This window comes from Eretmochelys imbricata, chromosome 20, assembly GCF_965152235.1.
Source record: "Eretmochelys imbricata isolate rEreImb1 chromosome 20, rEreImb1.hap1, whole genome shotgun sequence".
Classification (NCBI taxonomy): Eukaryota; Metazoa; Chordata; order Testudines; family Cheloniidae; genus Eretmochelys; species Eretmochelys imbricata.
Genome location: NC_135591.1, coordinates 5,614,817 through 5,639,941, shown reverse-complemented (window position 1 = coordinate 5,639,941; position 25,125 = coordinate 5,614,817). Strand labels below are relative to the sequence as shown.

General features: G+C 64.4%; 1 protein-coding gene across 1 annotated transcript; it reads left to right on the top strand.

Annotated features, from left to right (window-relative positions):
- Positions 1 to 6,312: 6,312 nt before the first annotated feature.
- TNS2 (tensin 2) lies at positions 6,313 to 23,377 on the top strand. Its single transcript, XM_077838414.1, has 23 exons — positions 6,313 to 6,477; positions 7,304 to 7,354; positions 7,535 to 7,657; positions 7,873 to 7,937; positions 8,533 to 8,616; positions 8,768 to 8,946; positions 9,504 to 9,564; positions 9,656 to 9,731; positions 10,189 to 10,318; positions 10,752 to 10,817; positions 11,212 to 11,328; positions 13,383 to 14,804; positions 15,084 to 15,240; positions 15,722 to 16,581; positions 17,325 to 17,411; positions 18,167 to 18,303; positions 18,683 to 18,776; positions 19,264 to 19,341; positions 19,980 to 20,057; positions 20,505 to 20,673; positions 21,040 to 21,108; positions 22,156 to 22,185; positions 23,236 to 23,377. The coding sequence occupies exons 1-23, from the start codon at positions 6,328 to 6,330 to the stop codon at positions 23,375 to 23,377; spliced, it is 4,425 nt and encodes a 1,474-aa protein (XP_077694540.1). The 5' UTR covers positions 6,313 to 6,327.
- The last annotated feature ends 1,748 nt before the right edge of the window (positions 23,378 to 25,125 follow it).

The following is a 25,125-nucleotide window of genomic DNA, read 5'->3' as shown; positions in this document are numbered from 1 at the left end:
CCCATTGCAGGACACGCAGCTGTAGCTGCTCCTCGCCCCACACAGGGCTAGGGCGGAGGGCAGGGGTGCGGAATTGTACTCCCCTTAATACCGCGGAGAGACCAGCTCTGCCCCCAAAACTCCGGCACAGACCCTCCGCCCCCCAGCCACCCACTGCTGCACTGAGTTTAGCGGCCTCGGCTCGTCCCTGAGTCAAAGCCACTGAGGCATTATGGGAAAGGCAATCTTGGCACAGCCAGGTGCCCCCCTGAGGTGGGGGGGTGGGGCAGGGGAGGGCTCACCGGCCCCCTCCGAGCCCGTTTCCTTCTCTCTGGCCGGAGCCAGGCAATGGGGGCGGGGTGGGGCCGGGGGCAGGTGTGGTAGGGTCCGGGCTGAATGGGCTCCCTGTGCACCCCAAGCCCGGGGTGGGGCGCACCCTGTTTATGTTTCTCTATATATAGCCTCCCCCCACCCCACCCCCACCCAGCGATTCCGGCCTCACCGCCTCCCAGGCCCTGCCATGAATCGCGGCCTCTGTGTATGCCCAAGCTGGAAAGGGCCGGCCGGGGCCAAGAAAAACACCCCTGCCCCACGGCCAAGGGGGGTCCAGCCCCCACACTGCACAGAGCCCACCTCACGGGCCAGCCACAGTCTCCTCCCCTTCCTCCCCCCGCCCCCAACCCAGGGCAGGAGACGTCCTGTCTGGAGGGGGGTGGAAGAAGCATCCCGGTGGCTGCCACGGCACTGATTTGCAGGAGACGCTGCCCAGCCGGGGTCCCCGCACCGCCCTGACCCCCCACTCTGGCTTCTTGTTTCAGGTGGCGTCATCCTGCCAGCCCCTTCCCCCGCCTGAATTGGTAAGTGCCAAGATCGGTCTGTCCCCATTGGCACCCCTCCGGCGATCTCTCACTGAGCCACCGGCTGCTAGAATGGGTAGGGGTGGGGGAGACGGGCGGTTTCCATGTGCCGGCCCTGGCAGCCGCCAGCCTTGCTCCCCCTGAGTCCATATCTCCCAGCGCTGGGTCCCTGGTCGATCTCGCCAGAGGCCTGGGTCGGGGCGTGGGTGGGAGACAGCTCAGGAAAGTCCCAGAGTGACGGGCCGCCGCGTGGGATGCTCAGAAAGGAGCCCTCGTCCCTTGGCCCCGGTGCCGACCCCGGTGCCGCTCGAGATGCTATCTTTCAGGCCAAAGGGAGAACCAAGCACCTGGTGACTCCTGCTCCTTCCCCTGGAACTTTTTTCGAGAGTGGGAGCCGCCTCCACCCGGTCCTGGCCAAATTCCAACCTGGGTCATTCCAACTGGCCTCCGCTGGATTGGGTAATGCCGAGCTCCAGGCTGGGACGCTGGCAGCAGAAATTAAACCTGGGCCTTCAGGATCTTAATGCACAGGATCTAGTGCGTGAGCGAACAGATCCACCTCACCCAGCTGACCCCGTAGCAGGCTCATCAACCGCTCTGGCCTAGATCCCTCCAGAGGGCACCGGGCTGCTGGAGATGCACAGCGCCACTGGCATGGAATACACTCGGATTCACTTCCTGTCCTAAATGGGATGCAGCGTAGCTGCTAACCAGTGGCCATGTCCCACCCCAGAGCTGGCTGCATTTCAGCGCTGGGTGAGCCATTTGCCCTTTCCATTGGGCGCTTCGACTTTCGGGTGCCCAGCTGGAGGCCTGATTTTCAGCAGCCAGAGAGCTCCTGATCGGAGTCCGTAGCGAGGCCGGGTAAATTCCAGGGGGTTCTTCTAAACCAGCGGGAAGTGGTGCAGATACCCATGTTGCGAGTGAGCCTGGGAGTCGGGTGGCATCCGGGCCTCAATGCCGGGGTATATCCTGATGTGAAAAGCTGGGATAACCCCACCGGATGAAGCGTTTCCTGGTGGCCGGCCTTATCATAGAATCATAGAATATCAGGGTTGGAAGGGACCTCAGGAGGTCATCTAGTCCCACCCCCTGCTCAAAGCAGGACCAACCCCAACTAAATCATCCCAGCCAGGGCTTTATCAAGCCTGACCTTAAAAACCTCAAAGGAAGGAGACTCCATCACCTCCCTAGGTAACCCATTCCAGTGCTTCACCACCCTCCTAGTGAAATAGTTTTTCCTAATATCCAACCTAAACCTCCCCCACTGCAACTTGAGACCATTACTCCTCGTTCTGTCATCTGCTAACACTGAGAACAGTCTAAATCCTTCCTCTTTGGAGCCCCCTTTCAGGTAGTTGAAGGCTGCTATCAAATCCCCCCTCACTCTTCTCTTCTGCAGACTAAACAATCCCAGTTCCCTCAGCCTCTCCTCATAAGTCATGTATTCCAGTCCCCTAGTCATCCAGGCCAGGGATAGGGGGTGCAGTGGAGAATAAGTGGGAGCAGGCTCAGGCTCGTGAGTATCTCACTGGTTCAAAGCTGGGTCAGGACAGCAATGACTATTTGTCACCAGCTGATGGTTGGTTGGTGGCCTTTGCCTTTGGTGTCTCAGTGAGCAAGTGTCCCCTGGCAGGCTGGGTGGGAGGGAATAGAACCCATCTCCAGAGGGAGTAGTCACCCTGTGGCTGCCTGCAGTGCACCCGCGCCCGGGTGCTACACCGGGGTACGTCAGCAACGCAGCAGCGTGGAGGAAGCTCGATGCTGCTGTCTCTGCCTGGTGCACAAACAGCTGGTGTGGACGTCAGCCCTGGGACCTGCTGCCTGGTGAGCTCAGTCCTTGGCAGTGAAAAATCGTCCCACCCCGCCCTGTCAGAGAAGTTCCAGATGTATCATCTCCCAGCCAGTGGCTTTGGCAGGAGGGTTCCTCTCTGGCCTGAGACAGGAAAGTCCCCTGGGAAACTCGCCAGGGCCTGATTCTCCATCATGCCACACCTCGGGTTGCCCTTACACCAGGGCATAGTGGGGGCAAATGACACCAGCGTGTGAAGGACAGTCAGGTGAGGAGAGTTCTGATGATGTTCAGAGTCATAGGGGGCTAAAGTAAGACTCAGAGGGCCTGGGTTCAAATCCCTGCTCTGCCACAGGCTTCAGGTGACCTTGGGGAAATGGCTTTGTCGCTTTGTGCCTCAGTTTCCCCACATATACAACAGGGATAATAGCCCTGCCCTGCCTCATGGGGGTGCCTCACGTGATGTGCTCTGATCCTGTGGTGAGGGAGCTCATCTAGGTACCTTATAGCTAGAAGTTGGGGCAGCCCCAGCCCAGAATTTCCGAGCTGCCAGCCCATGGTCCCTGTAGCCTGATGCTCCCAAGGAAGCTGCCAATGCAATACTAAGCCCCGCAGGCAGCTTCCTGACCCCCACAGCTGATGTCGGGCCTGGAGCATGGAGCCTGACCACACAGATTTGCTTTCTTGATGCAGTCAGGCTGACACATAGTCCATTTGGGAGCCTAGGAGGCCCCTAGATCCAATCTTGGGCACCTGAATAACTGGCTGGATTTCCACCAACAGCCCTCATGGACCTCAACAGCTTTGCCCTTAATGGCCATGAAACATACGACGATTGCAGCCTGCTAGGCACTCCTCCTCCATGCTTCATCTTCCATGGCCACATCCAAGCTTGGCCACTGTGGGAGACGGGCTACAGGGCTGGATGGACCCTGGATCTCTTCTGGGCCAGATGGACCACGAGTCTCAGTCTCCTCTGGGAGGATGGGCCACTGGTGTCTTCTGGACTGAACGGGCCACCGGTCTGTTCCCCTCGGCTGAGTCCTGCGTTGCCCTTTCCATCCCTGGAGTCAATCTTAGCCCTTTGTGCCCATGGCCAGTGTCAGCATTTGGGTGACTCCAGCACCCCACCCTGCTCTGTGCCCTAGCTCGTGAGCAGGAGGTCGAGAAGCTCCTGGAACTAAGAAACCTCTGGCCAGCGTTAGCTTTCCCCACCTGCTCCCTTTGATCCTGGGAAGAGCAGGTGTATCCTTTCCCAAGTTGATTCGCTGGCAGACCGCCTCAGCCCGATGTCAATTTCACTTCCCCTGCTGCCCACCGGTTGTGCCAGCTGGGCTCCAGGTCACTTGGGAAGGAAACAGGTCCACAATTCACTTCCCAACAGCTGGGAGCGGGGGTGGGGGAGGGGGAAGGGGGCACCTGCTGGCTTCCCCTGAAAAATCTCAGCAGAGAGGCTGAGGAACCCACAGACACTGAACTGGTCCCCAAGGCGGAGCTGGGGCTCATCCCTCCTTATTACCTGCCTTAAAGGGCTCAGCTGAGATCAGGACCCATTGCGCTGGGTGCTGTACATGTGACAGCTGCCTCATTGGCCAACATAGGGAGTGCGCTGTGGAACTGGAAGCATGAGCTGCTAAAGTGCCAGGCTCCAAAGCTGTGAATGACTCAAGGGCTTACATAACACACAGAAGGCATGCACTATCTAACAAGGAGTTGGAGGGGAAACTGAGGCACACAGGCTCACCCCAGGTCACACAGCAGCTCAGGGGCAGAGCTGGGACTAGAAGCGAGGTCTCCGGCATCACTGGGCCACCTTTGCTAGCAAACAGGGAGTTCCACTTGCTGAAGCTGTCAAAAGAGCACCTCTGACCTCCCTGAACCGCCAGCAAGGCCTCCTGCTGCTCCTTCCCGGTTCCTGACTCCTCCACCCCCAGCTCCGGGCCACATCACGCAATCGGGGGAGGTTTACAAACTCTAGCTGCTGACCTCGGGGCCAGCTGGCTCGGCGCCCAGGCCTGGCGTCTCAGGGAAAGGGCTGATGCGTCGCTATCAATCTCCATCTCCTCCTGTCAACTCCACTCGCGCTCTCTTTTCCCTTTTCCCCCTACTCCAGAGGCGAAACACTGCTCCGGCCCGGCGCATCGAGCACTTGGTGAGTCCCTGCCTCCATTTATCCAGCCACCACCCCACCCCAAATCCATGCCCCACTCCTGGCATAAGCCGCCATGGGACCTTCCCTCCACCCCAGGGGAAATGGGGAGAGATCCCAGCCCCCTCCCCCCAGAGCTTGGGGGACAGCTGGATGCTGGGATTTTTTATTGGGTGGGCTACAGAAATGACCCTTTCCTTGGGGAGAAGGCAGATCTGGGAAGCAGCCAGGGGGGTTGCTGACCCATAGCACCTGGGGAATTCAGCCCGGGGGAGCCCTCTTCCTGCAGGGGTGCATTGCCCCGTGGACTCTGCCCCGTCCATTTCAGTGCAGGGCTGGGGGCAGGCTGGCCTGTGATGGCAGAGGAGTGACGCTGCAGGGGGCATTCTGTGTGATCGGGGGCCAGCCTCCGAAACCCTCCCCTTGAGACGTCCCCGACGCCTGATGCGGGGAGCTTGCGAAGGGATCTGGATTTCCCTTCCAGGACCCTGCATGGTTATTCCCACACCGGCCAGGTGTGGAAGGGAACTGGGCCATGAGATACGGGGAGGGGGGTGGATGGGGTGATGGTGGGGAGGGGGTTGTTTGCCCATCTCCGGCCCTGCCCATTCATTAGGCCCTGTGGGGTGTTGCCGTAGGACACACGGGGTTGGGCCAAAGCCCCATTGTGCCGGCTGGTGGGAGCCCAGTGTGCTGACCTGTCTCATCCACGCCCTCTGAGGCCCAGTGCCCCCCCACATGCCCCGCCCCGCCCCCTCCCCCTGCTCTGTTTGCACCCTGGCTGCCCCCAGCAGGTGTCGCTGTGCAGCCTGTGGCAGAAGAGGTGCAGCCGGGGGGCGAGGAGTTAGCCTGCCGGTGCAGATCTTACAAGTGGGGGGAGGCGAGTGGAGAACTCCGCCCGTCCTCTGGGCTGGGAGCCGGGGCCCCCGCCCACAGCCAATTCCATTAGGTCAGCGGGACTCTGGGAACAGAGCGAGGGCAGCTTGGATCCTGGCCTCTGACATCCCCCCGGGGGATCGCGAGTTGCAGGCTGGGCCCGGGCGGGACCTGTCGCAGGCCCTCCCCGCTCTCCCGGGCCGTTCCCACCCTGCTTCCCGTCCCCGACCCCCCAGCAGCCTGGGCCCGGGGCTGTGGTTCGGTGCCAAGGAGTTAACACGGGGCCACGGGGACCCCAGATTTCCCCACGCTGACCGGCATTCCCCCTCCCCTCTCGTCCCCCAGGGCTCCACCAAATCCCTCCACACCTCGAAGCAACGGAGCACGCTGCCCAGGTGAGTGGGTGAGGCCAGGGAGGGTACGGCTCGTAGCCTGCTCCTTGCCCGCTGCCCCTGCCATGGGGGGGGGGGGTTGGCTCAGACACCGAGTGGGGGGATCCACTGCTGATCCGGGGGTACATCAATGGGCTGCACGAGGTGGGGTAAAGCCAGGCACCCTGCTAGTTGGGTGCGATACCCCAGGGAGCTGCCCGCCCTGCAGGGGTGGGATACCCCCAGGAGCTGGTACACCCCTCACTCACCCCCCACCCCAGGAGCTTCAGCCTGGACCACGTGATGGAGCGCAAGTATGACTTCGACCTGACCTACATCACTGAGCGCATCATCTCCGTCTTCTTCCCCCCTGCCCTGGAGGAGCAGCGCTACCGCGGCAACCTGCGCGAGGTGGCGCAGATGCTCAAGTCCAAGCACGAGGATAAGTACACGGTAGGGGACAGGGAAAGGCAGCTGGGGCTAGTGGTTAGAGCGAGGGGGTTGGGAGCCAGGATTCCTGGGTTCTATCCCAGCTCTGGGCGGGGAGTGGGCTCTAGTGGTTAGAGCAGGGGAGGATGGGAGCCAGGACTCCTGGGTTCTATCCCAGTTCTGGACGGGGAGTGGGCTCTAGTGGTTAGAGCGAGGGGGTTGGGAGCCAGGATTCCTGGGTTCTATCCCAGCTCTGGGCGGGGAGTGGGCTCTAGTGGTTAGAGCAGGGGAGGATGGGAGCCAGGACTCCTGGGTTCTATCCCAGTTCTGGACGGGGAGTGGGCTCTAGTGGTTAGAGCAGGGGAGGATGGGAGCCAGGACTCCTGGGTTCTATCCCCAGCTCTGGGGAGGGGAGTCTAGCGGTTAGCACGTGGGGGACTGGGAGTCAGGTTTCTGCCACGGACTTGTCCTGTGACCTTGAGTGAGTCTCAAGCCCCTATATGTGCCTCAGTTTCCCCCCCGCATGGCCACACAGGGATAACCATGTCAATCGCCCTGCCCCTGGCGAGGCTGCGAGGTTTCCTCGGTGTTCACGTCAGGTCTGTACTCCAGCCAGGCCCCGGGGCCCTCCCAGCTGGGCGGCAGGGCTGGAGTGCTACAGCCAGGGGAGGGATTTGGGCATTTGTATCTGAGGGGCTGTGTGTTGGAGACTCAGCCCTGGGCGTGGGTCTCACACCAAGGCCCGTCGGGGCTGGAGGGTTTGGGGCCGCGGGACGGGGCAGGGCCGGCCGGGGGCCCCTGGGCTACAGTCGCGGTCCGGCAGCCAATGAGCTCGCTCTCTGCCTTGCAGCTTTTCAACCTGTCCGAGAAGCGCCATGATATCAGCAGGCTGAACCCCAAGGTGAGAGGGGAGGGGCACCCCACGTCCTCCGGGAGATCCCTGGGTTCTCCCAGGGAAGGGCACCATTTCCAGGGAGGGGGCAGCGGGACCCCACTCTCTAGCTCTGAGCTGGCCCTTCCCAGCTGGCTGTGTTGGGGGTGGGAGGAGGAATCTAACTGCTTGCACCCCAACGTGGCGCAGGTTCAGGATTTCGGCTGGCCGGACATGCACGCGCCCCCCCTGGACAAGATCTGCTCCATCTGCAAAGCCATGGAGACCTGGCTGAACTCGGACCCCCAGCACGTCGTGGTGCTGCATTGCAAGGTGAGGGGGCAGGGTGGAGCTGGGGGGCAGGCGGGGGGCTGGGGAGGGGCACAGCGAGGAATGGGGGGAGGTTGGGGCGGGCAGTGCCCCTGACCCGTGGCGGGGTCATGCTGCCTTGGGGGTTGGGCTGCAGCAGGGACCCCACCCTGCAGGGCCCTGGCAGTGCTGGGGGGGTTGGGGGGGACGCCGGCCCTGACGCTCTCGCTCCGCTGCAGGGGAACAAGGGCAAGACGGGCGTCATCGTGGCCGCCTATATGCACTACAGCAAGATTTCTGCTAGGTATGGAGTGGGGGGGTGGTGAGCTTCCCTCCCAGCTGACCCCCCATCCCTTGGCGTGTGCTCGTCCCCTTCCCCTATTTCCGGCCCCGCCCTGGCTGCTTCCCCTTGGCCCAGCCCCACTGCCCCAGGGCAGTTACCTCCCACCCCCAACTGTTCCCCCCAACCCCCAGAGCTGTTCCCCTCCCCACTCCCCACTCCCCCCAGCCTTCCCCCCCTGCCCTGACTGTTCCCCCCACCCCCCAGGGCTCTTCCTCTCCCCACTCCCACCCCCTCCACCCAGCCTCCCCCGCCTCCCCACCCTGGCTCTTCCCCGCACCCCCCCGCCACTCCCACCCAGCCTCCCCCCAAGCCTGGCTGTTCCCCCCACCCCCCAGGGCTCTTCCCCTCCCCACTCCCACCCCCTCCACCAATACCCCCCCCCCCGGCCCTGGCTGTTCCCCCCACCCCCCAGGGCAGTTCCCCACACCTTTCTTCCTTCCCTCACACTCCTCTGCTCCCCTCTCTCCCCTCCCCTGGAGCAGAGTCAGGCCCCGAGCCCAGGGGTCGCTCTGGCGGCCGGGGGCTCCCGCGCTGAGCCCTGTGCTCTCCCCCGCAGCGCGGACCAGGCCCTTGGCACTCTGACCATGCGGAAATTCTGCGAGGACAAAGTGGCCGCGTCCCTGCAGCCATCCCAGAAAAGGTGAGGTGGGGGCGAGAGGCGGAGGAGGGGGAAGTGGTGACCATTAAGGGACAGGGGAGGGTCCCCACTGGCTGGCCCCTCCCCCCCCGCCCGCTCCAGTGCGGGGAGGGCCAGGACCCTGGGGCTGAGCTGTCCCCCCTGAACCCCCCAGGTACATCAAGTACTTCAGCGGGCTGCTGTCGGGCACCATCAAGATGAATAGCAACACCCTGTTCCTGCACCACGTCCTCATTCCCGCCATCCCCAGCTTCGAGGCCAGCGGAGGTGAGTGCCACGGGGCACACGCAGACTCCGGCCCCGGGTGCGTGCAACAGGTGGGCACCCAAGCAGGTGGAACCAGCCACCGTGCGCAAAGCAAGCGCACCCACGTGGGTGAGCCTGCCATCGTGTGCAGAATGTGCACACTCACACTCGCACGCACAAGTGAGTACGCACGTGTGAACCTGCAGACCCGTGCACAGCGTGTATGCCTGCCTGCACGCCAACCCAACGGGTGCGTGCAAATGAGCACTCGTCAACTTGCTGATGTGTGCAAAATGGGCACACGTGCACACACACTCGCCCATCGGCATGTGCACGATGGGCACGCTCACGCGGGTGCACAGGTGCTGGGGTGTGCAAAACGGGCACGCTCACATGCCCAAACCTGCAGGCGTGTGCAAAGTGGGCCCGCGTTGCGTCGTGCACTCCCAGGAGTCCCGGGGCACAGACGCGTGTGAACCAGCTGTTCGGGCCTGCACGCATGGGTGTGGCATTGCACCCTCGCCAGGGAGCTCATGCCCCTGTGTCCTGAGCCAGTTACGAGGGCTCCCTGCCAGACTGGCTCAGCCCTTGGCTGAAGCAGCCTGCCCCCTTACCCTCTGCCCCCTCTCCCCATCCTGCCCTAGGCTACCAGCCCTTCCTGAAGATCTACCAGTCCATGCAGCTTGTCTACACCTCGGGGATCTAGTGAGTATGAGGCACCTGCTGCTTGGGAGCTGCTGGGCCCGTCCCCCAACACTCTGACCCCAGCCCCGTGTTTCTCTGCCCTCCCTTGCAGCAGCGTCCCGGGCCACGGCCCCCAGAAGCTGTGTGTCACCCTGGAGCCAGCCCTGCTGCTGAAAGGGGACGTGATGGTGAGTACGGCCAGCTCCAGGAAGGGGGGAGGCTCTGCCGGGTAAGGAGTGGGCACAAAGTCCAGAGCCCACCAGCACCAGCTCTGAGCCCGGGCTCAGCGGGCTGCTAGCAACAGAGCAGGAGGAACTGGGGGGCTGAGGCTCGGTTGCCTGCCAGACAGCTCTGCAAGGCAGGCAACAGGTGTGAGCATGGGGCTGTGCACACCCAGGATGGGGGGGTGCCAGTGTGCACAAATGGGGGGTGAGTGTGCCCGTGTGTGTGTGTGCGAGCGTGGGGGTGTCCGCGTGCACGATGGGTGTGTATGAGTGTGCCTCTGTTTGCAGATGGGGCGATCCACGTGTGTGTGTGTGCACAGACGTGGGTGTGCATGGGGGGCTGTGGGCGTGTCCGTGGGTTTGCATGTGCCCGGGGGGGGGCCCCCCACGGCAGGGCTGATTCCACCTTCACCCCCCCCAGGTGAAGTGCTACCACAAGCAGACTTGCAGCTCTGACCGGGACGTGGTTTTCCGCATCCAATTCCACACGTGCACCGTCCACGGCACCCAGCTCTGGTTCGGGAAGGATGAGCTGGACGAGGCCTGGCAAGGTGAGCAGGGCAGGGGGCGGTACCATGGGCAGGCTCCCAACAGGGCACCAGCATGCAGCTCAGAACCCTGTACGCACCTCGTGGCAGTGACCTGCCCTGCCCCAATACCTGGGACCCCTTTGCTCCCCCTGGCCCCCTCATACCCAGGAACCTCTGCTCTCCTTGGCCCCCTCGTACCTGGGACCCCTGTGCTTCCCCTGCCCCCTCGTACCTGGGACCCCGGGATCCCCCCTGCCCCCTTGTACCTAGGACCCCTCTTCTTCCCCTGCCCCCTCATACCCAGGACCCCTGGCTCCCTTTTGCCCCCTCGTGCCTGGGACCCCTCTGCTCCCCCTGCCCCCTCATGCCTGGGACCTCCCACCCCCTCTTGCTGTACCCTCAGCCGAAAGCTCCTCTGTTCACCGTGTGCTACGCTCTCCTTTCTTCTCCCCAGACGAGCGCTTCCCCTTTGAAGCCAGCGTGGAGTTCGTCTTCTCTTCCGGCCCTGAGAAGATGAAAGGTGAGGGGCTGGCTGGCAGGGAGGGGGGAAAGTTCCCCCGCACAGTGGTAGCACCCCCTAAGCCTCCCCCACCCTGCTGCGCTGAGCCAAGCTCGCCCAGGAATCCCCTGCCCCCTGGGCCAAGCCAGTAGGACACCCCCCACCCCCACAGCGAGCCAGGATTGACACCTCCAAGCCAGAAGTCCCATTGCCCTGAGCCAGGCTGGGAGGACCCCCCGAGCCAGGAGATCCCCCCCAGCTGGTGGGAGCCCCCCAACAGCCAGGAGACCCCCCCACCCCCCCAGCTAGGCTGCTCTCAGCCCAGTCCCTCACTGAGGGAGCAGCCCACAAAGGGCCCATTTCCCAGCCGGAGGGCTGCCCCAGCCCGTGGCCCTCACCAGTTCTCTCCCCTCAGGCCTGGAGACCTTACGGAACAGCCCATCCATCACAGTGGATTATAACATCTCTGATCCCATGGTGCGCTGGGACTCCTACGAGAACTTCAACCTGCACCACGAGGACAGCCTGGAAGGTACGTCCGGGCACCGGCAGGGCCTGGGCACAGCCACCCCCAGCCACCCGCTCCCGTATGCCACAGGGGTGACTGGCCAGGGCAGTGGGGCCACCCATAGAGAACAATGTGACTACGGGGCTGGTTGGAAGTCAGGACACCTGGCTTCTCTTCTCAGCTCAGCCGCTGCCCTGGGGCCTTGGCCAAGCTGCTGCCCCTCTCTCTGCCTCAGTTTCCCCTCCTGCCCTTTGTCTCTTCAGACTGTGAGGAGGGAGATGGTTTTCCTGTCCCACGAATATTTTCCAGAGTTTCAAAAATGTTCCTCTCCCAAATCAGGACGAAAAGTCAAAACCTCCAAAAATGTGACCCAAAAAACTGGGGAAAATATGTCAGTTTGGGTCACTGGGTCAATGTTTTGTTTTGATCACTTGGAACCGTTTTGGTTCAATTTTGACCTTTCTTCCTCTCCCCCCCCCCCGCAATGTTTTTTCACTCTAATGAGCCAAAATTGCAGCACAAAAAGTCATTACGAACTGGGAAACTGGAACGTTTTCTTTTGAAATTGTCAAAACTTTTTTCCAGACACAGCTCGAACTGGGGGACTTGCCGCCCCTGCCCTGGCTTCACAAACCATTTCTGCTAAATCAGCATTTGTCTTCACGAATTTCCCCCCCCCCACGCCGGTTTGTCAGTAAATGCACGACTGGCTCTAATGGTGATCGCTTTGGGGCCAGCTGCTTGTGACATATGTACAGCGCCTACCTCAGGGAGAGAAGGGGCAGCAGCAAAACCCACCCCTGAAGCAAGAGCCAGTGTTTGTGTAGGACCTACAGTTTTGTAGAGAGAGATTCCAAACCAAGGGGAGTGAATTGACAAAGGGATTGACATGAGGATCTGTGATGGCTTCTCTGATTGGGGGAGGGCTTGGGGGGCTGGGGCGGGGGCAGAAAATGAATGTCTTAAACCACCAGGGGATTTGTGGGAAAGTAATGGTTCCGGGATATTTGGTCATTGGCAGGAAGGGTTGTTCCTGGGGTCTAGCACCCCCTGGTGGAACGAGTCTAAGTGAATTTCTGAAGTCGTGCATGTGTGTCTGTGAGGACACGTGTGTGTTCATGTCTGTATGTGCCTCTTCGGGTTGCGTCTCTGTATGTGTGTGTGTGTGTGTGTAACTTTACGCGTGTGTAACTTTTTTGTGGGGGAGGGTCTCTGTGTTCATGAAGTTGTTGTGGGTTTCGTTTTGTGGTTGTCAGTGAGATTTTCAAAGGTATGAATGGAAGTTAGGGTGTGTGTGTGTGTGTGTGTGTGTGTGTCCCTGCTGCCCCTGTCAGCGGAGATGAGCCCTGCATAGTGTGTGTGTGGGTCCCTGCTGCCCTCTGCTGGAGGGGATGAGACCTGCTCTGTGTGTGTGAGTGTGTCTCTGCTGCCCCCTGCTGGCGAGGATGAGACCTGCTCTGTGTGTGTGAGTGTGTCTCTGCTGCCCCCTGCTGGAGGGGATGAGACCTGCTCTGTGTGTGTGAGTGTGTCCCTGCTGCCCCTGTCAGCGGAGATGAGCCCTGCATAGTGTGTGTGTGGGTCCCTGCTGCCCTCTGCTGGCGGGGATGAGACCTGCTCTGTGTGTGTGAGTGTGTCTCTGCTGCCCCCTGCTGGCGAGGATGAGACCTGCTCTGTGTGTGTGAGTGTGTCTCTGCTGCCCCCTGCTGGCGGGGATGAGACCTGCTCTGTGTGTGTGAGTGTGTCTCTGCTGCCCCCTGCTGGCGGGGATGAGACCTGCTCTGTGTGTGTGAGTGTGTCTCTGCTGCCCCCTGCTGGCGAGGATGAGACCTGCTCTGTGTGTGTGAGTGTGTCTCTGCTGCCCCCTGCTGGAGGGGATGAGACCTGCTCTGTGTGTGTGAGTGTGTCTCTGCTGCCCCCTGCTGGCGAGGATGAGCCCTCCCGTGTACGTGTGCGTGTGTGCTGCCCCCTGCTGGCAGGGACGAACCCCACCCTGCTGGCCGATCACACGTCCTGGCATCCCTGTGCGGTCGGTGCCCGAGGACAGCCCCGACTGGGCCCTGCTGTCTGCTCCCCCACAGACATGTCCCACACCCGCGGCCCCATCGACGGCAGCCTCTACGCCAAGATCAAGAAGAAGCGGAACCTGAGCGGCTTCTCCGGCGGCGGCAGCGGGAGCCCGGCCAGTGCCGACTCCACCCAGCAGGGCAGCCGCTTCCTCTCCGTCAGCAGCGACTCGGGCCACTCCTCCATGCTGGCCGAACCCTCCCCTCCCGCCAAGCCGCTGCCCACGCCGGCCGAGAGGGAGGAGCTGGACAGGCTGCTCGGGGGCTTCGGGGTCAAGGCCAGGCCGGAGACCCCCAAACAACAGAGCGGGGCATCCCCGCACCGGGAGCTGGGGGGATGCCCGCCCAGCAACGGGGCCAGGGACAGGGAGACGGCCATCTTGGAAGACGAGCTGGTGGAAATGAGCCCCTTCGGGCCTCTGGCGTACCCCAGCCGGCGCCCCGGCCTGACCCGCCACTGCTCCTGCCGCCTGGGCTACCGCTCGCAGAGCTGCCCGGGCGCCCACAGCCCCGAGAGGCTGCCCAATGGCGCCTACTACAGGCCAGAGGGCACCTTGGAGCGCCGGCGCCTGGTCTACAGCACCAACGGGGTCCACTTGCACCCCGCCGAGGGCTACCCCTGCCTGCCGCAGGAGACCGGGCCGGGGGAGAAACGGCGGGTGTATCGCTCCCTCTCCGAGGGCCTGCAGCCCCTCGCCCACCCCTACGCCTACGAGCTGCCCCACAGCCCCGGTAAGCGGGAGGACCTGGCCTACAAGCCGCCCAGCTACCGGGAGGTGCTGATCCTGGAGGAGGAGCCCGCGTGCGGCTTGGAGCTGTGCCCGTGCCAGGACTGCCAGGAGAAGGTTCACGAGGAAGCCGGCCTGCCCCCCACCACCGCCTTCTACGGCCTGCACCTGGGCAGCCGCGAGCCCGAGGAGTGGGCCCATGAGCGTGCCAAGTCCCCCCTGTCCCGGTCAGGGCACCCCGGCCAGTCCCTGCCCCTGCTGATGCCGGCCGCCTACAGCCAGCGTACCCGGGGGCATCACGAGGTCTTTGAGTTCGAGCCCGCCCATGCCAAGATGCCGGCGCACTTCGGCCACAGCTACCCGGCACAGCCCATGCCCGGCGCCCATCAGAAGGGCCACAAGGGCATGGAGCAGAGCCTGGAGCCCTTCCACTATCGCTATGGCCCACCCTACCCCGCCCTGCTGCCCCACGGCGCCTACGCCTGTGGCCCCCCCACCCATTGCCCCCAGCCACCCTTCTACGGCCGGTCCCCAGCCAGGCCCTGCGCCTCCCCCCCGGACACGCCGGGCTACCACTCGCCCCCATCCAGCTCGGCGTCCCCTGTCAGCTCAGCCTACCCGGCCTCCAGGAAGCAAAGCTACGAGCCCCAGTCCCTGGAGACAGGCCAGGGCTATCCACGCCCGGGGCACCAGGACCGGACGCCTGCCGGTGAGTCCCTAATATGGCATGGCACTGGCTACCAGGCCTGGGGACCGGCTAGTGGCCCTGGGGCGAGAGGGCTGGTGTGTGACTAATGGAGGGATGGGTAATCTTGCCAACAGCCACGCAGGGGAGAGGACTGATGGTGGCTAAAAGGGGGTGGTGGGTGGCTTATAGCTGTGGGGGGAGCGGGCTGGTATGTGGCTGATGGGGAGGGGGGAAATCTGGCTGACAGCCAGGAGGGTGGGGGGCATGGCCTGCCTTTCATGCTGGCTGCTCTCCCCCCAGAGATGCAGGGCCCTGGGGACGAGGCACCCTGGCGAGACGCCCCTGGCTCCCTGCGCCAGCCCCCGTGGGAGGCTCACGCCGCCTGCCCCGTGCCCCCCGAGCTGTCAGGCCCGCCAACTCCTCTGCACACCAGCAGCCCGGTGCAGAGCAAAGACAGGTGCGTGTCACCCACTGCACAGGGCGGGGGGTGGTTATGGAGTCACCCATGCGGCAGAGACCCAGAGATCCCAGGGTGGGCGCAGCGAGGCCCAGTGGCAGAGGGGTCCTAGGGCCAGAAGCAGTCTCCCCACACACACACACTCAAAGGAGACCAGCTCCCCTGTCAGTTGCCAGGCCCCCAACACCCCTTGGGAGTGATAGGTTGATGCCCCCGGTGCCAGGGCACTGCTCCCCCTGCACCAGCTGTCCCAGGGTCGAAGCTCCCTGCCCCTGGCCAGGGGACAGTCGTCCCCACTAGGAACAGCCTCTTGGGGTCCCCCGGGGAAGCACCAGCTTGTGCCCTGCTGCCCTGGCACAAGCTTCTGTCTGCCCTTTGTGGGCCCTTGGCCCCAGTGTTGCGGGTTGTACTGTGCCCTGCCCCTCATGTGCTGGCTAGTGCCTAGGGTGATACTGAGTGTGCCCCCTCTGTGATTCCACAGCCCGGCGATGCTCAAAGGCAGCACCCCGGCTGCCAGCCTGCAGGAGAGCTCGGCATGCTCCAGCCCCGAGGACACAGCCCCACCCAGCGACAAGAGAACCCCAGAGATGAGCTTAGTCCTGCCAGGGGCCACGCCCAGCCCCACACAGCCCCCTTCTCCAACACAGGCCTGTGCCCACGGAGCCACCTCCAGGGCCCAGTCCAATGGGCCGGCCCCAAGGCAGCCCTGTCTCCGAGCCCACAGTCCCGCCAGCCCGCCCCAGGGCACCGGCCTATCCAGGGTGAACCCGGGAGACAGCCCGCGTCACCTGAATGGCCCCAGCTACCCAGCTGTCTCCTCTGATTCATCCCCCAGCAATGGGACCCCAGCGCATCCGCTGCCTCCTGGCATGGACAGGCTGGACCAACGCAGCCCCCCGACCGCGCCCATCCACAGCCCGGCCTGTGCCAGCTGCAGAGCGACAGCTACGCTCAGGAACCCAGCCCCCTACAACGGGCACCTGCATAGTGACAGAGCCGAGCTGGCCCCGGGCACCCTGGCCCGCTGCCCCAACGGCAGCCCCCTCCCGAGCCCCATCAGCGTGCAGGTCCCAGCCCCCTACTGCCCCTCCGACCTGCAGTGCTCCCCGACCCCTGCCTTCCCCATCACCACAGCCTACTACTCGGGCGGGGAGAGGAGCCCGCTGCCCCCGGGCTCCCCCAGCCAGGGCCACGCCTGTGATTCACTGCAGCAGCCGCCGTTGCCCGAGAAGCGCCACACACCAGCGGCTGGCAGCTGGGAGAGGAGCTCGCCCCCAGGACGGGGCACCGGGACAGGCCACCACGTCACCTTCGCGCCCGACACCGCCAGGCCAGACCCAGGTGGGAGACAGGCTCCGCTGCGGGGATGGGAGGACGGCACCAGGGTCCTTTCATAATCCGCCAGCCCAGGCAGTGAGGGTCTGAGCTGCCCCACAGCCAGCATTTCTGCCCCGATCCCTACAGCGCCCCCTGCTGGGAGCAGCCAGGCAGAGTATCTGGGAACTCCCGCTACGGCCAGCATTCCTGCCCCGCTCCCTACAGCGCCCCCTGCTGGGAGAGGCCGGGCAGTGTATCTGGGAACTCCTGCTATGGCCAGCACTCCTGCCCCGATCCCTACAAAGCCCCTGCTGGGAGAGGCCGGGCAGAGTATCTGGGAACTCCCGCTACGGCCAGCATTCCTGCCCCGATCCCTACAGCGCCCCCTGCTGGGAGCGGCCGGGCAGAATATCTGGGAACTCCCGCTACGGCCAGCACTCCTGCCCCGATCCCTACAGCGCCCCCTGCTGGGAGAGGCCGGGCAGTGTATCTGGGAACTCCTGCTATGGCCAGTGGTCCTGCCCCGATCCCTACAAAGCCCCTGCTGGGAGAGGCCAGGCAGAGTAGCTGGGAACTCCCACCACGGCCAGCGCTCCTGCCCCACTCCCTACAGCGCTCCCCGCTGGGAGAGGCTGAGCTGGAAGCAATGACGGAAGGTGAGATACTCCCCCCCCCCCAGTTTAGTAGGTTCCCCCTTGAAACGTGAGCAAGGGTTTCTTTCACCGGCATCCCCATCCGGCTCACCGGGGGCTGCTGTTCCCTTTCAGACATGCAGCCGGAGAGCCACAGCAACGTCAAATTTGTCCAGGATACGTCCAAGTTTTGGTATAAACCCAACCTGTCCCGGGACCAAGGTACAGTGTGCTGGTGGGGGGGCGGGGGGAGCGGGGCTTACCTTGATTCAGTTCACACACGGGTTGGTTAGAATTTAGCAGCAGCCATGTGATATATTTTTAAGTAGGAAAAATCTTTCCCTAGACCTGCACTCCTGCTCCAGGCTGCACTCAGCTTCCAGAGCTGGGACTAGAACCCAGAGGGCCAAATCCCACCTGCTCTAACCACTAGACCCCACTCCCATCAGAACCCAGGCGTCCTGACAGCTGCCACCCTGCTCTAACTACTAGACCCCACTCCCATCAGAACCCTACAGTTGGGGATAGAACCCAGTAGTCCTGGCTCTCAGCCTCGCCCCTCCCGCCCCCCAAACCTAACTAGAAGGCCGCACACCCCTCCCATATAGAACCATCCAGGACACCAGGGGCATCCTCAGAGCTCGGCTGTCCGGTCACCCCAGTCAGTCTGTATGGAGGGGCAGGCTGGGACATGCAGCCCGAATTCCATCCCGGCCAGGGCCATGCAGCGGGCACCGTCTGGGCATGAACCCCTGTGGGGCAGGAGGCAGCTTCCCCCCTGAATGGCACCCCACCTGCACCACGGGGCTTGGCTGCTACAGGGCTAGGGGACTCGTGGGAGGGAGCCGTGGTTCTCTCCACAGATCCTCCCTCGTGGGCAATGTAGGCAAGGCGACAGCTGGCAGAGGAGCGGGCAGGGTGACGGCTGACACAGGAAGCTCAAACAGGCTCTTCCCCTTGTCATCCCCCTCGAGCAGCCATCGCCCTGCTGAAGGACAAGGAGCCCGGCTGCTTCCTCATCCGCGACAGCAACTCCTTCCAAGGTGCCTACGGGCTGGCTCTGAAAGTGGCGACGCCCCCGGCCAACTGCCTCACCCTCCCTTCCAAAGGTAAGGCACAGACACCCCCGGCTGAGCCCCACAGCAGGAACCGATGACCATTACCCCCAGGTTGTAGGTGGGGAAACTGAGGCACAGACTCTGGGGCAGGAAGCTGGGAAGAGAACCCAGGAGTCCTGGCTCCTGGGCTCGTTCCTGCTCAAACTACTAGAGCCCGTTCCCTTCCCAGAGCCAGGAACAGAACCCTGGAGTCCTGACTGCCAACCCCCTCCCCTACCCTACTAGCCCTTCCATTGCCCTTTGGGAGCTGGTGCCCACCCCATTGCCAGGGTACTCCCAGCCCCACCGGCACCAAGGAGGAGGCAGGGCGTGGGGCTTGGGGAGGGGCGGCGGGTCTGCAGCGAGGGTCTCTCACCTGGCTGGGTCCCTGCCCAGGTGACCCCCATGGAGCAGCTGGTGCGTCACTTCCTGATTGAGACAGGCCCCAAGGGGGTGAAGATCAAGGGCTGCCAGAATGAACCCTATTTCGGTGAGTGATGCGGGTGGGGGACCCCCACTCATGTCCTTCAACTCCCCGGCCCTTGGCTGCCAGCCCTTGGCATGTCGACCACTGAGCGATCGGCACCCGCAGCAGGGGGCATCTTGCCACCCCAGCCCATTCCAGGCACGGAGCTTGGCCTTGGGTCTCCTGCAAAGACGCCAGCTTGTCCCTCACCCCAGCCGCCGCTTGGGGCTTCTGCCCCCCACCCCTTCGCTGCCTGCAGGGGGGAGTCTGGGGTGCAGTGGCGGGGAGAGGGGAGGGGCAGCAGGCTGGACCTGCTTCGGGGTCTTGGAGGGGGTGAAAGCAGAAGGACATCAGAGCTCGGGCGTTGGGTAGCAAAGGGCATCGAGGAAGGGGGCCAGGGTGGGTGCATGGGGAAGAGGGCTGGGTGGGGGCAGGTGCCAGAGGAGCCGCTGATTGTGGGCCCGGGGAAGGGGCTGGGGCAGGGGAAGCTGATTGTGCGTGTGCCCTTCAGGAAGCCTGCCCGCCCTGGTCTCGCAGCACTCCATCACCCCCATCTCTCTGCCCTGCAAGCTCCGGATCCCCAGCAGAGGTGGGTACCCAGGGAGGGGGCACCCCCAGCCCCGGCTCTGGAGACCTCTCAGCCCCAGGGGCCCGTGGCGATGGTCCCATCTGACACTGCTGCAGAACATGCTCTGCACACACCCACTCGGGCACCCAGGGAGGGGGCAGCACCCTACCCCGCACCTCCCGCCCTGCACCCCTCTGTCAGCAGAGAGGGAGGCCCTGCCCTGACTGCGTTCTCCCACAAGGGGGCGCTACCCACAGGTTTGAATCCCGCCTGCAACCCTCAGCCCTGGCCGAGGCAGTTCCTGGCTGCTTGGACAAGGCCACAAGCCCAGGGCCCCTCTGCTCCATGAGGGCAGCACCCAGATCCCCCCCGAAACAAGGGCTTGCTTTGCTGTTAGCAGGCCAGATCCCCACCACCCACACTGACACGAACTCAGGCCGCACAGACAGGTGAACCCAGGAGTCCTTGTCCCCAGGGCGTGGCCCCTGGCAGAGCTGGGAATGGAATCCAGGAGTCCTGACTCCCAGCACTAGCCCCGCCTCCTGCTCTAACCACTAGCCCCCCCATGCCCCTCCCAGAGCTGGGAATGGAACCCAGGAGTCCTGGTTGCTTGCTGCAGCCACTAGCCCGCACTGCCTCTGCATCCCTCTCTCGCTCAGATCCCATGGAGGAGACCCCGGACTTGGCCATTCCCACCAACGTGAGCACGGCGGCTGATTTGTTGAAGCAGGGTGCGGGTAGGTCAGGCGGGCCGAGCAGGGTGGGCGGTCCCAGCACCCCCTTGGGGCTGGGAGCCGGCTGCGGTGGCATGGGGGCAGTAGGGATCACATGGGTAAAGTTGGGGGGTCTTGGGAGATGCCCACCCACGCCCACTGGCCACTCAGCACAGAGCCAGCCCAGGCCAGGCCCAGCTTCATGGCCACCCTCCCTCGCAGCGCAGGGCGGCCTGGCCGGGAGACCTGGACTGGGGTGGGAGGGTCTCTCCGTTGGGGTCTGCAGAGGGGGGTCTGGTGGGTCACAGAGAGTTGGGGGTGGGGTTTGGGGCCAGCTGACTCCCCAGTCAGACCTGTGGGGGGCCCCAGCCCGGCTCCCCCCGGCTGGGGCATGGTGCTGAGGCCAGGGGTTGGGGGGAACGAGGCCCCTGGGGGCTGCCCCCCAGTGCTGACGGCTCGTCCCTTGTCCAGCCTGCAGCGTGCTCTACCTCAGCTCGGTGGAGACGGAGTCGCTGACGGGCCCCCAGGCCGTGGCCAAGGCGGCCGCCAGCACCCTGAGTTGCAGCCCCCGCCCGCCCGCCTGCCTCGTGCACTTCAAGGTCTCGACCCAGGGCATCACCCTGACAGACAATCAGAGGAAGTAAGTGTCTCCCCTGCCACGTGGGCAGGCACCGTGCCCCCCTCCTAGGGGGCAGTCCCATTGGGCAGGCACACGCTGTCCCCCTCCTGCCCTGATCTGTAAGGGGAGACCCCCAGGCTCTGCCCAGGCCCCAACCCTGCCCTCTCTGGGGCATCCCTTCCACCCTCTGCCTACCGTGGAGCATCCCAGGCCCCACCCCCCACCTACGGCGGGCATCACCTGTCCAGGCTCCGCCCTGTGCTGCAAATACCCCTCCCCATCCCCTCGCTGCCCCTTCTCCCGTCCTCATGCTGGGGGGCTGACCCTGCCCCGGGCCACCTGCCCAGCACCCTGCACTGACACCCAGCCATTGGCTTGATCCAACAGGCTGTTCTTCCGGCGCCATTACCCTGTGACCAGCATCACCTTCTGCAGCACGGACCCACAGGACAGGAGGTAACGGACACGTCCACACCCAAACAGTGGGTGCCAGGAGCTCCCCCACAGCCTGCGCTCCTGCCCCGCTCCCCACAGCGCCCCCTGCTGGGAGAGGCCAGGACTGGAGTAGCCAGGCGCTCCCCCGATGGCCTGCGCTCCTGCCCCGCGCCCCACAGCGCCCCCTGCTGGGAGAGGCCGGAACTGGAGTAGCCAGGCGCTCCCCCGATGGCCTGCACTCCTGCCCCGCTCCCCACAGCGCCCTCTGCTGGGAGAGGCCGGAACTGGAGTAGCCAGGCGCTCCCCCAATGGCCTGCACTCCTGCCCCGCTCCCCACAGCACCCCCTGCTGGGAGAGGCCGGAACTGGAGTAGCCGGGCACTCCCTTACAGCCTGCACTCCTGCCCCGCTCCCCACAGCGTCCCCTGCGGAGAGGCCGGGACTGGAGTAGCCGGGTGCTCCCCCGATGGCCTGCGCTCCTGCCCCGCTCCCCACAGCACCCCCTGCTGGGGGTCACTGGGACTACAGTAGCCAGGAGTTCCCCCCCCATGGTCAGCCCTCCTGCCCCGCTCCCCACAGCGCCCCCTGCTGGGAGAGGCCGGGACTGGAGTAGCCGGGAATTCCCTCCCACGGCCAGCCCTCCTGCCCCGCTCCCCACAGCACCCCCTGCTAGGAGAGGCCGGGACTGGAGTAGCCGGGCGCTCCCCCACAGCCTGCGCTCCTGCTGGGAGAGGCTGGGACTGGAGTAGCCGGGCGCTCCCTTACAGCCTGCGCTCCTGCCCCGCTCCCCACAGCGTCCCCTGCGGAGAGGCCGGGACTGGAGTAGCCGGGTGCTCCTCCAATGGCCTGCGCTCCTGCCCCGCTCCCCACAGCACCCCCTGCTGGGGGTCACTGGGACTACAGTAGCCAGGAGTTCCCCCCCCATGGCCAGCCCTCCTGCCCCGCTCCCCACAGAGCCCCATGCTGGGAGTCTGGCGTCAACGGGTGCTCTCCCTAGCATCGGTGTCACTTGGAGCAAATATCATTTTCCCTGCTGAGCGACAAGGGCTGTTTGTTTGTTTAACTGCAGGTGGACGAATCCGGACGGCACCACGTCCAAGTGAGTGCAGGGAGGGGCTGGGCCAGCGCTGCAGCCAAAGCCCACTCGCGCACCTGGCCCAGCCACGGGGCTGCCCTGGTGTAGAATCAGAGACCCTGTGACCTGCACAGCCCTCCCCCAGGGACCCCTGCACGGCCAGGACAGACAGACCCTCCCCCAGGGACCCCTGCACGGCCAGGACAGACAGACCCTCCCCCAGGGACCCCTGCACGGCCGGGACAGACAGACCCTCCCCCAGGGACCCCTGCACGGCCGGGACAGATAGACCCTCCCCCAGGGACCCCTGCACGGCCGGGACCTACAGAGCCTCCCCCAGGGACCCCTGCACGGCCGGGACAGATAGACCCTCCCCCAGGGACCCCTGCATGGCCAGGACAGACCCTCCCCCAGGGACCCCTGCACGGCCGGGACCTACAGAGCCTCCCCCAGGGACCCCTGCACTGCCGGGACAGATAGACCCTCCCCCAGGGACCCCTGCATGGCCAGGACAGATAGACCCTCCCCCAGGGACCCCTGCATGGCCAGGACAGAGCCTTCCCCCAGGGACCCCTGCACGGCCGGGGCTGACAGACCCTCCCCCAGGGACCCCTGCACGGCCAGGACAGACAGACCCTCCCACAGGGACCCCAGCACAGCTGAGATTAAAAACCCTTCCCCAGAGAACTCCTCCACCCTGTCCAGTAACCTGCAGGGCTCTGCTCTGGGGCTGGCCCTTCTGTTTGTCCCATGGATGCGCTTGCTTGTAGCATCCTTATGATTTCACCCTGTTTCCCCCAGGGTGGACATCGCAGGTCTGGGGTGGGCGCAGCAGGGCTGGGGTCAGCAGGGCCACGGTGGGTGCAATGGGGCTGGGATCAGTGGGGCCAGGGTGGGCACAGCAGGGCTGGGGTGGCTGCAGTGGGGCTGGAGTGGCACCATGGGGTCAGGTTTGACCCAGTGGGGCAAGGTCAGCGCCACGGGGTCAGGTCAGCGCCGTGCGGGGGGCCAGGTCAGCGCCGGGGAAGCTGGCTTGCCGGCCGGCTCGCTCCAGTTTCGTCTCCTCCCTCGCAGGCTCTTCGGCTTTGTGGCTAAGAAGCAGGGCAGCCCCTGCGAGAACGTCTGCCACCTCTTCGCCGAGCTCGACCCTGAGCAGCCGGCCTTGGCCATCGTCAACTTCATCACCAAGGTCATGCTGGGGACGCACCGGAAATGAGCGAGGCCGGGGGAGAGAGACGTGGGCGCTGGCCTTCGCCCACAGCCCGCAGAGAGATGCCAGCCCTGCCCCTTCCCCCCCCCCCCGCCCTCCCCGGCCAGCACCCAGCCACGCAGGGGGCAGCGGCTCCCAGCGGGGGCAGGGGCTGGCCTGCGGGTGCGGCCCACCCATCTGCTGACCCTCACACAGGCCTGATCCCTCTCTCCCGTCAGTCGGGATGGGGAGGGGGGGTTTCTCATCTAGCCCTCCCCCCCCCCCCAGCTCAAAGCTTTAACCCTCTCAGAGCCACCAAAAACCAAAGGCACCTTCCTAACGGGGGGGCCCGGTTCGGTCTCACACCCTGTGGTGGCATAGCAGGGGTTAATGCTCAGGGCTGTGGAAGGGGGTGGCCTCGGGGGGTGCAGGGTCACTGGAGACAGTGGGGGGCATGGAAGAGGTGGGCAGCCAGGGGCTGGGCCGTTGTCAAGGGGACGAGGGATCCTGGAGGGGGAAGTGTCTGAGAAGCTGTAAGTGCTGAAGGAGCAGGGGACAGGAGCGTGCAGCGTTTAGCAAGGCCAGGGCCCACCCCAGGGTGCCCAGCCCTGCCTGGGGTTGCCGGGCGCCGAGGGAGTGGGAGGGACAAGTTCATGCTCCCGGCCTGATCGGTGCGGGCACTTGGCTTTGACAGGATTCAAGAGCAGAGCCAGCGTGGTCTAGGGGGTTAAAGGAGGAGGGGGCTGGCGCTCAGGACTCCTGGGTTCTAGTCCCTGCTCATGGCCAGGTGTGGGATCTAGCATGCTAGAGCAGAGAGGGCTGGGTGCTAGGACTCCTGGGTTCTATTCCCAGCTCATGGAGGGGTGTGGGACCTAGAGCGGGGGCGGGGCTGGGTGCTAGGACTCCTGGGTTCTAGCCCCAACTCTCCCGCTGCTGGGCGGGGTCCTTAGCAAGTGCAACGTCAGCCCCAATGCGAGGGGGCGGTTGTTTCGCGGCGGGCCAGCTGCCTACAGGGGCGGGCTGCTCCCACAGCCGAGACCCCACCAGCGCAGGCAGGGCCGACTCTGGCCCTGCTGCCCGAGAGCACCAGCGCCTTGGGGGGAGAGGCAGCTGGGGCCCAGCCAACGCCCCACAGCTGCTGCTTCGTCATCTGTCTCCAGTGCGGAGGAAGGGCTGCAGCCGGCCGCTGCCGAAGGCCTCGCTCCGTGGGGGGGGGGCGATTTAATTAAGAGAAGAGATCTATTTTTATCTAATAAAGAATTTATATGACCTCCAGGCAGAGGCGTCTCTCTGCCGTCTACTGGGGGGAGTGGAACGTGGGGCCTTAGCCAGCCGCGTCTTTTTTTCTCCTTTGTACAAATTTCGACGGAAGCTCTCGGATCCCACTTGTAACTGCCCTAGAACAACCTGCCGGGGGAAAATACGCCCCCCCCCCCCCCCAGTGCCTCCCAGCTGGCGCCAGGCGTCTGCCCCGCTGTGTAGCCCAGCTCACTGCTCTGGGCAAGCTGCCTCCAGGCCCATCTTTGCGCCTACCGGGCCGAGCCGAGCCTGGAATTTGGGAAACGGGCTGAGGGGAGTGAGAGACCCAGCTCCTTGTCGGATCGGAGCAGCAAGGGAGAACTCAGCCAGCAAGCGGGAAGGGAGGGAGGGAGAAGGAGCTCCCGTGGGGCCTGGGTCCAGATGGTGCAATGACTCCCGGGATCAAAGGACCAGCCCCCTCCCAGTGCCAGGTTTGCTGCTCTGACCAGACATTTAAAAACCAAACCAAACCGCTC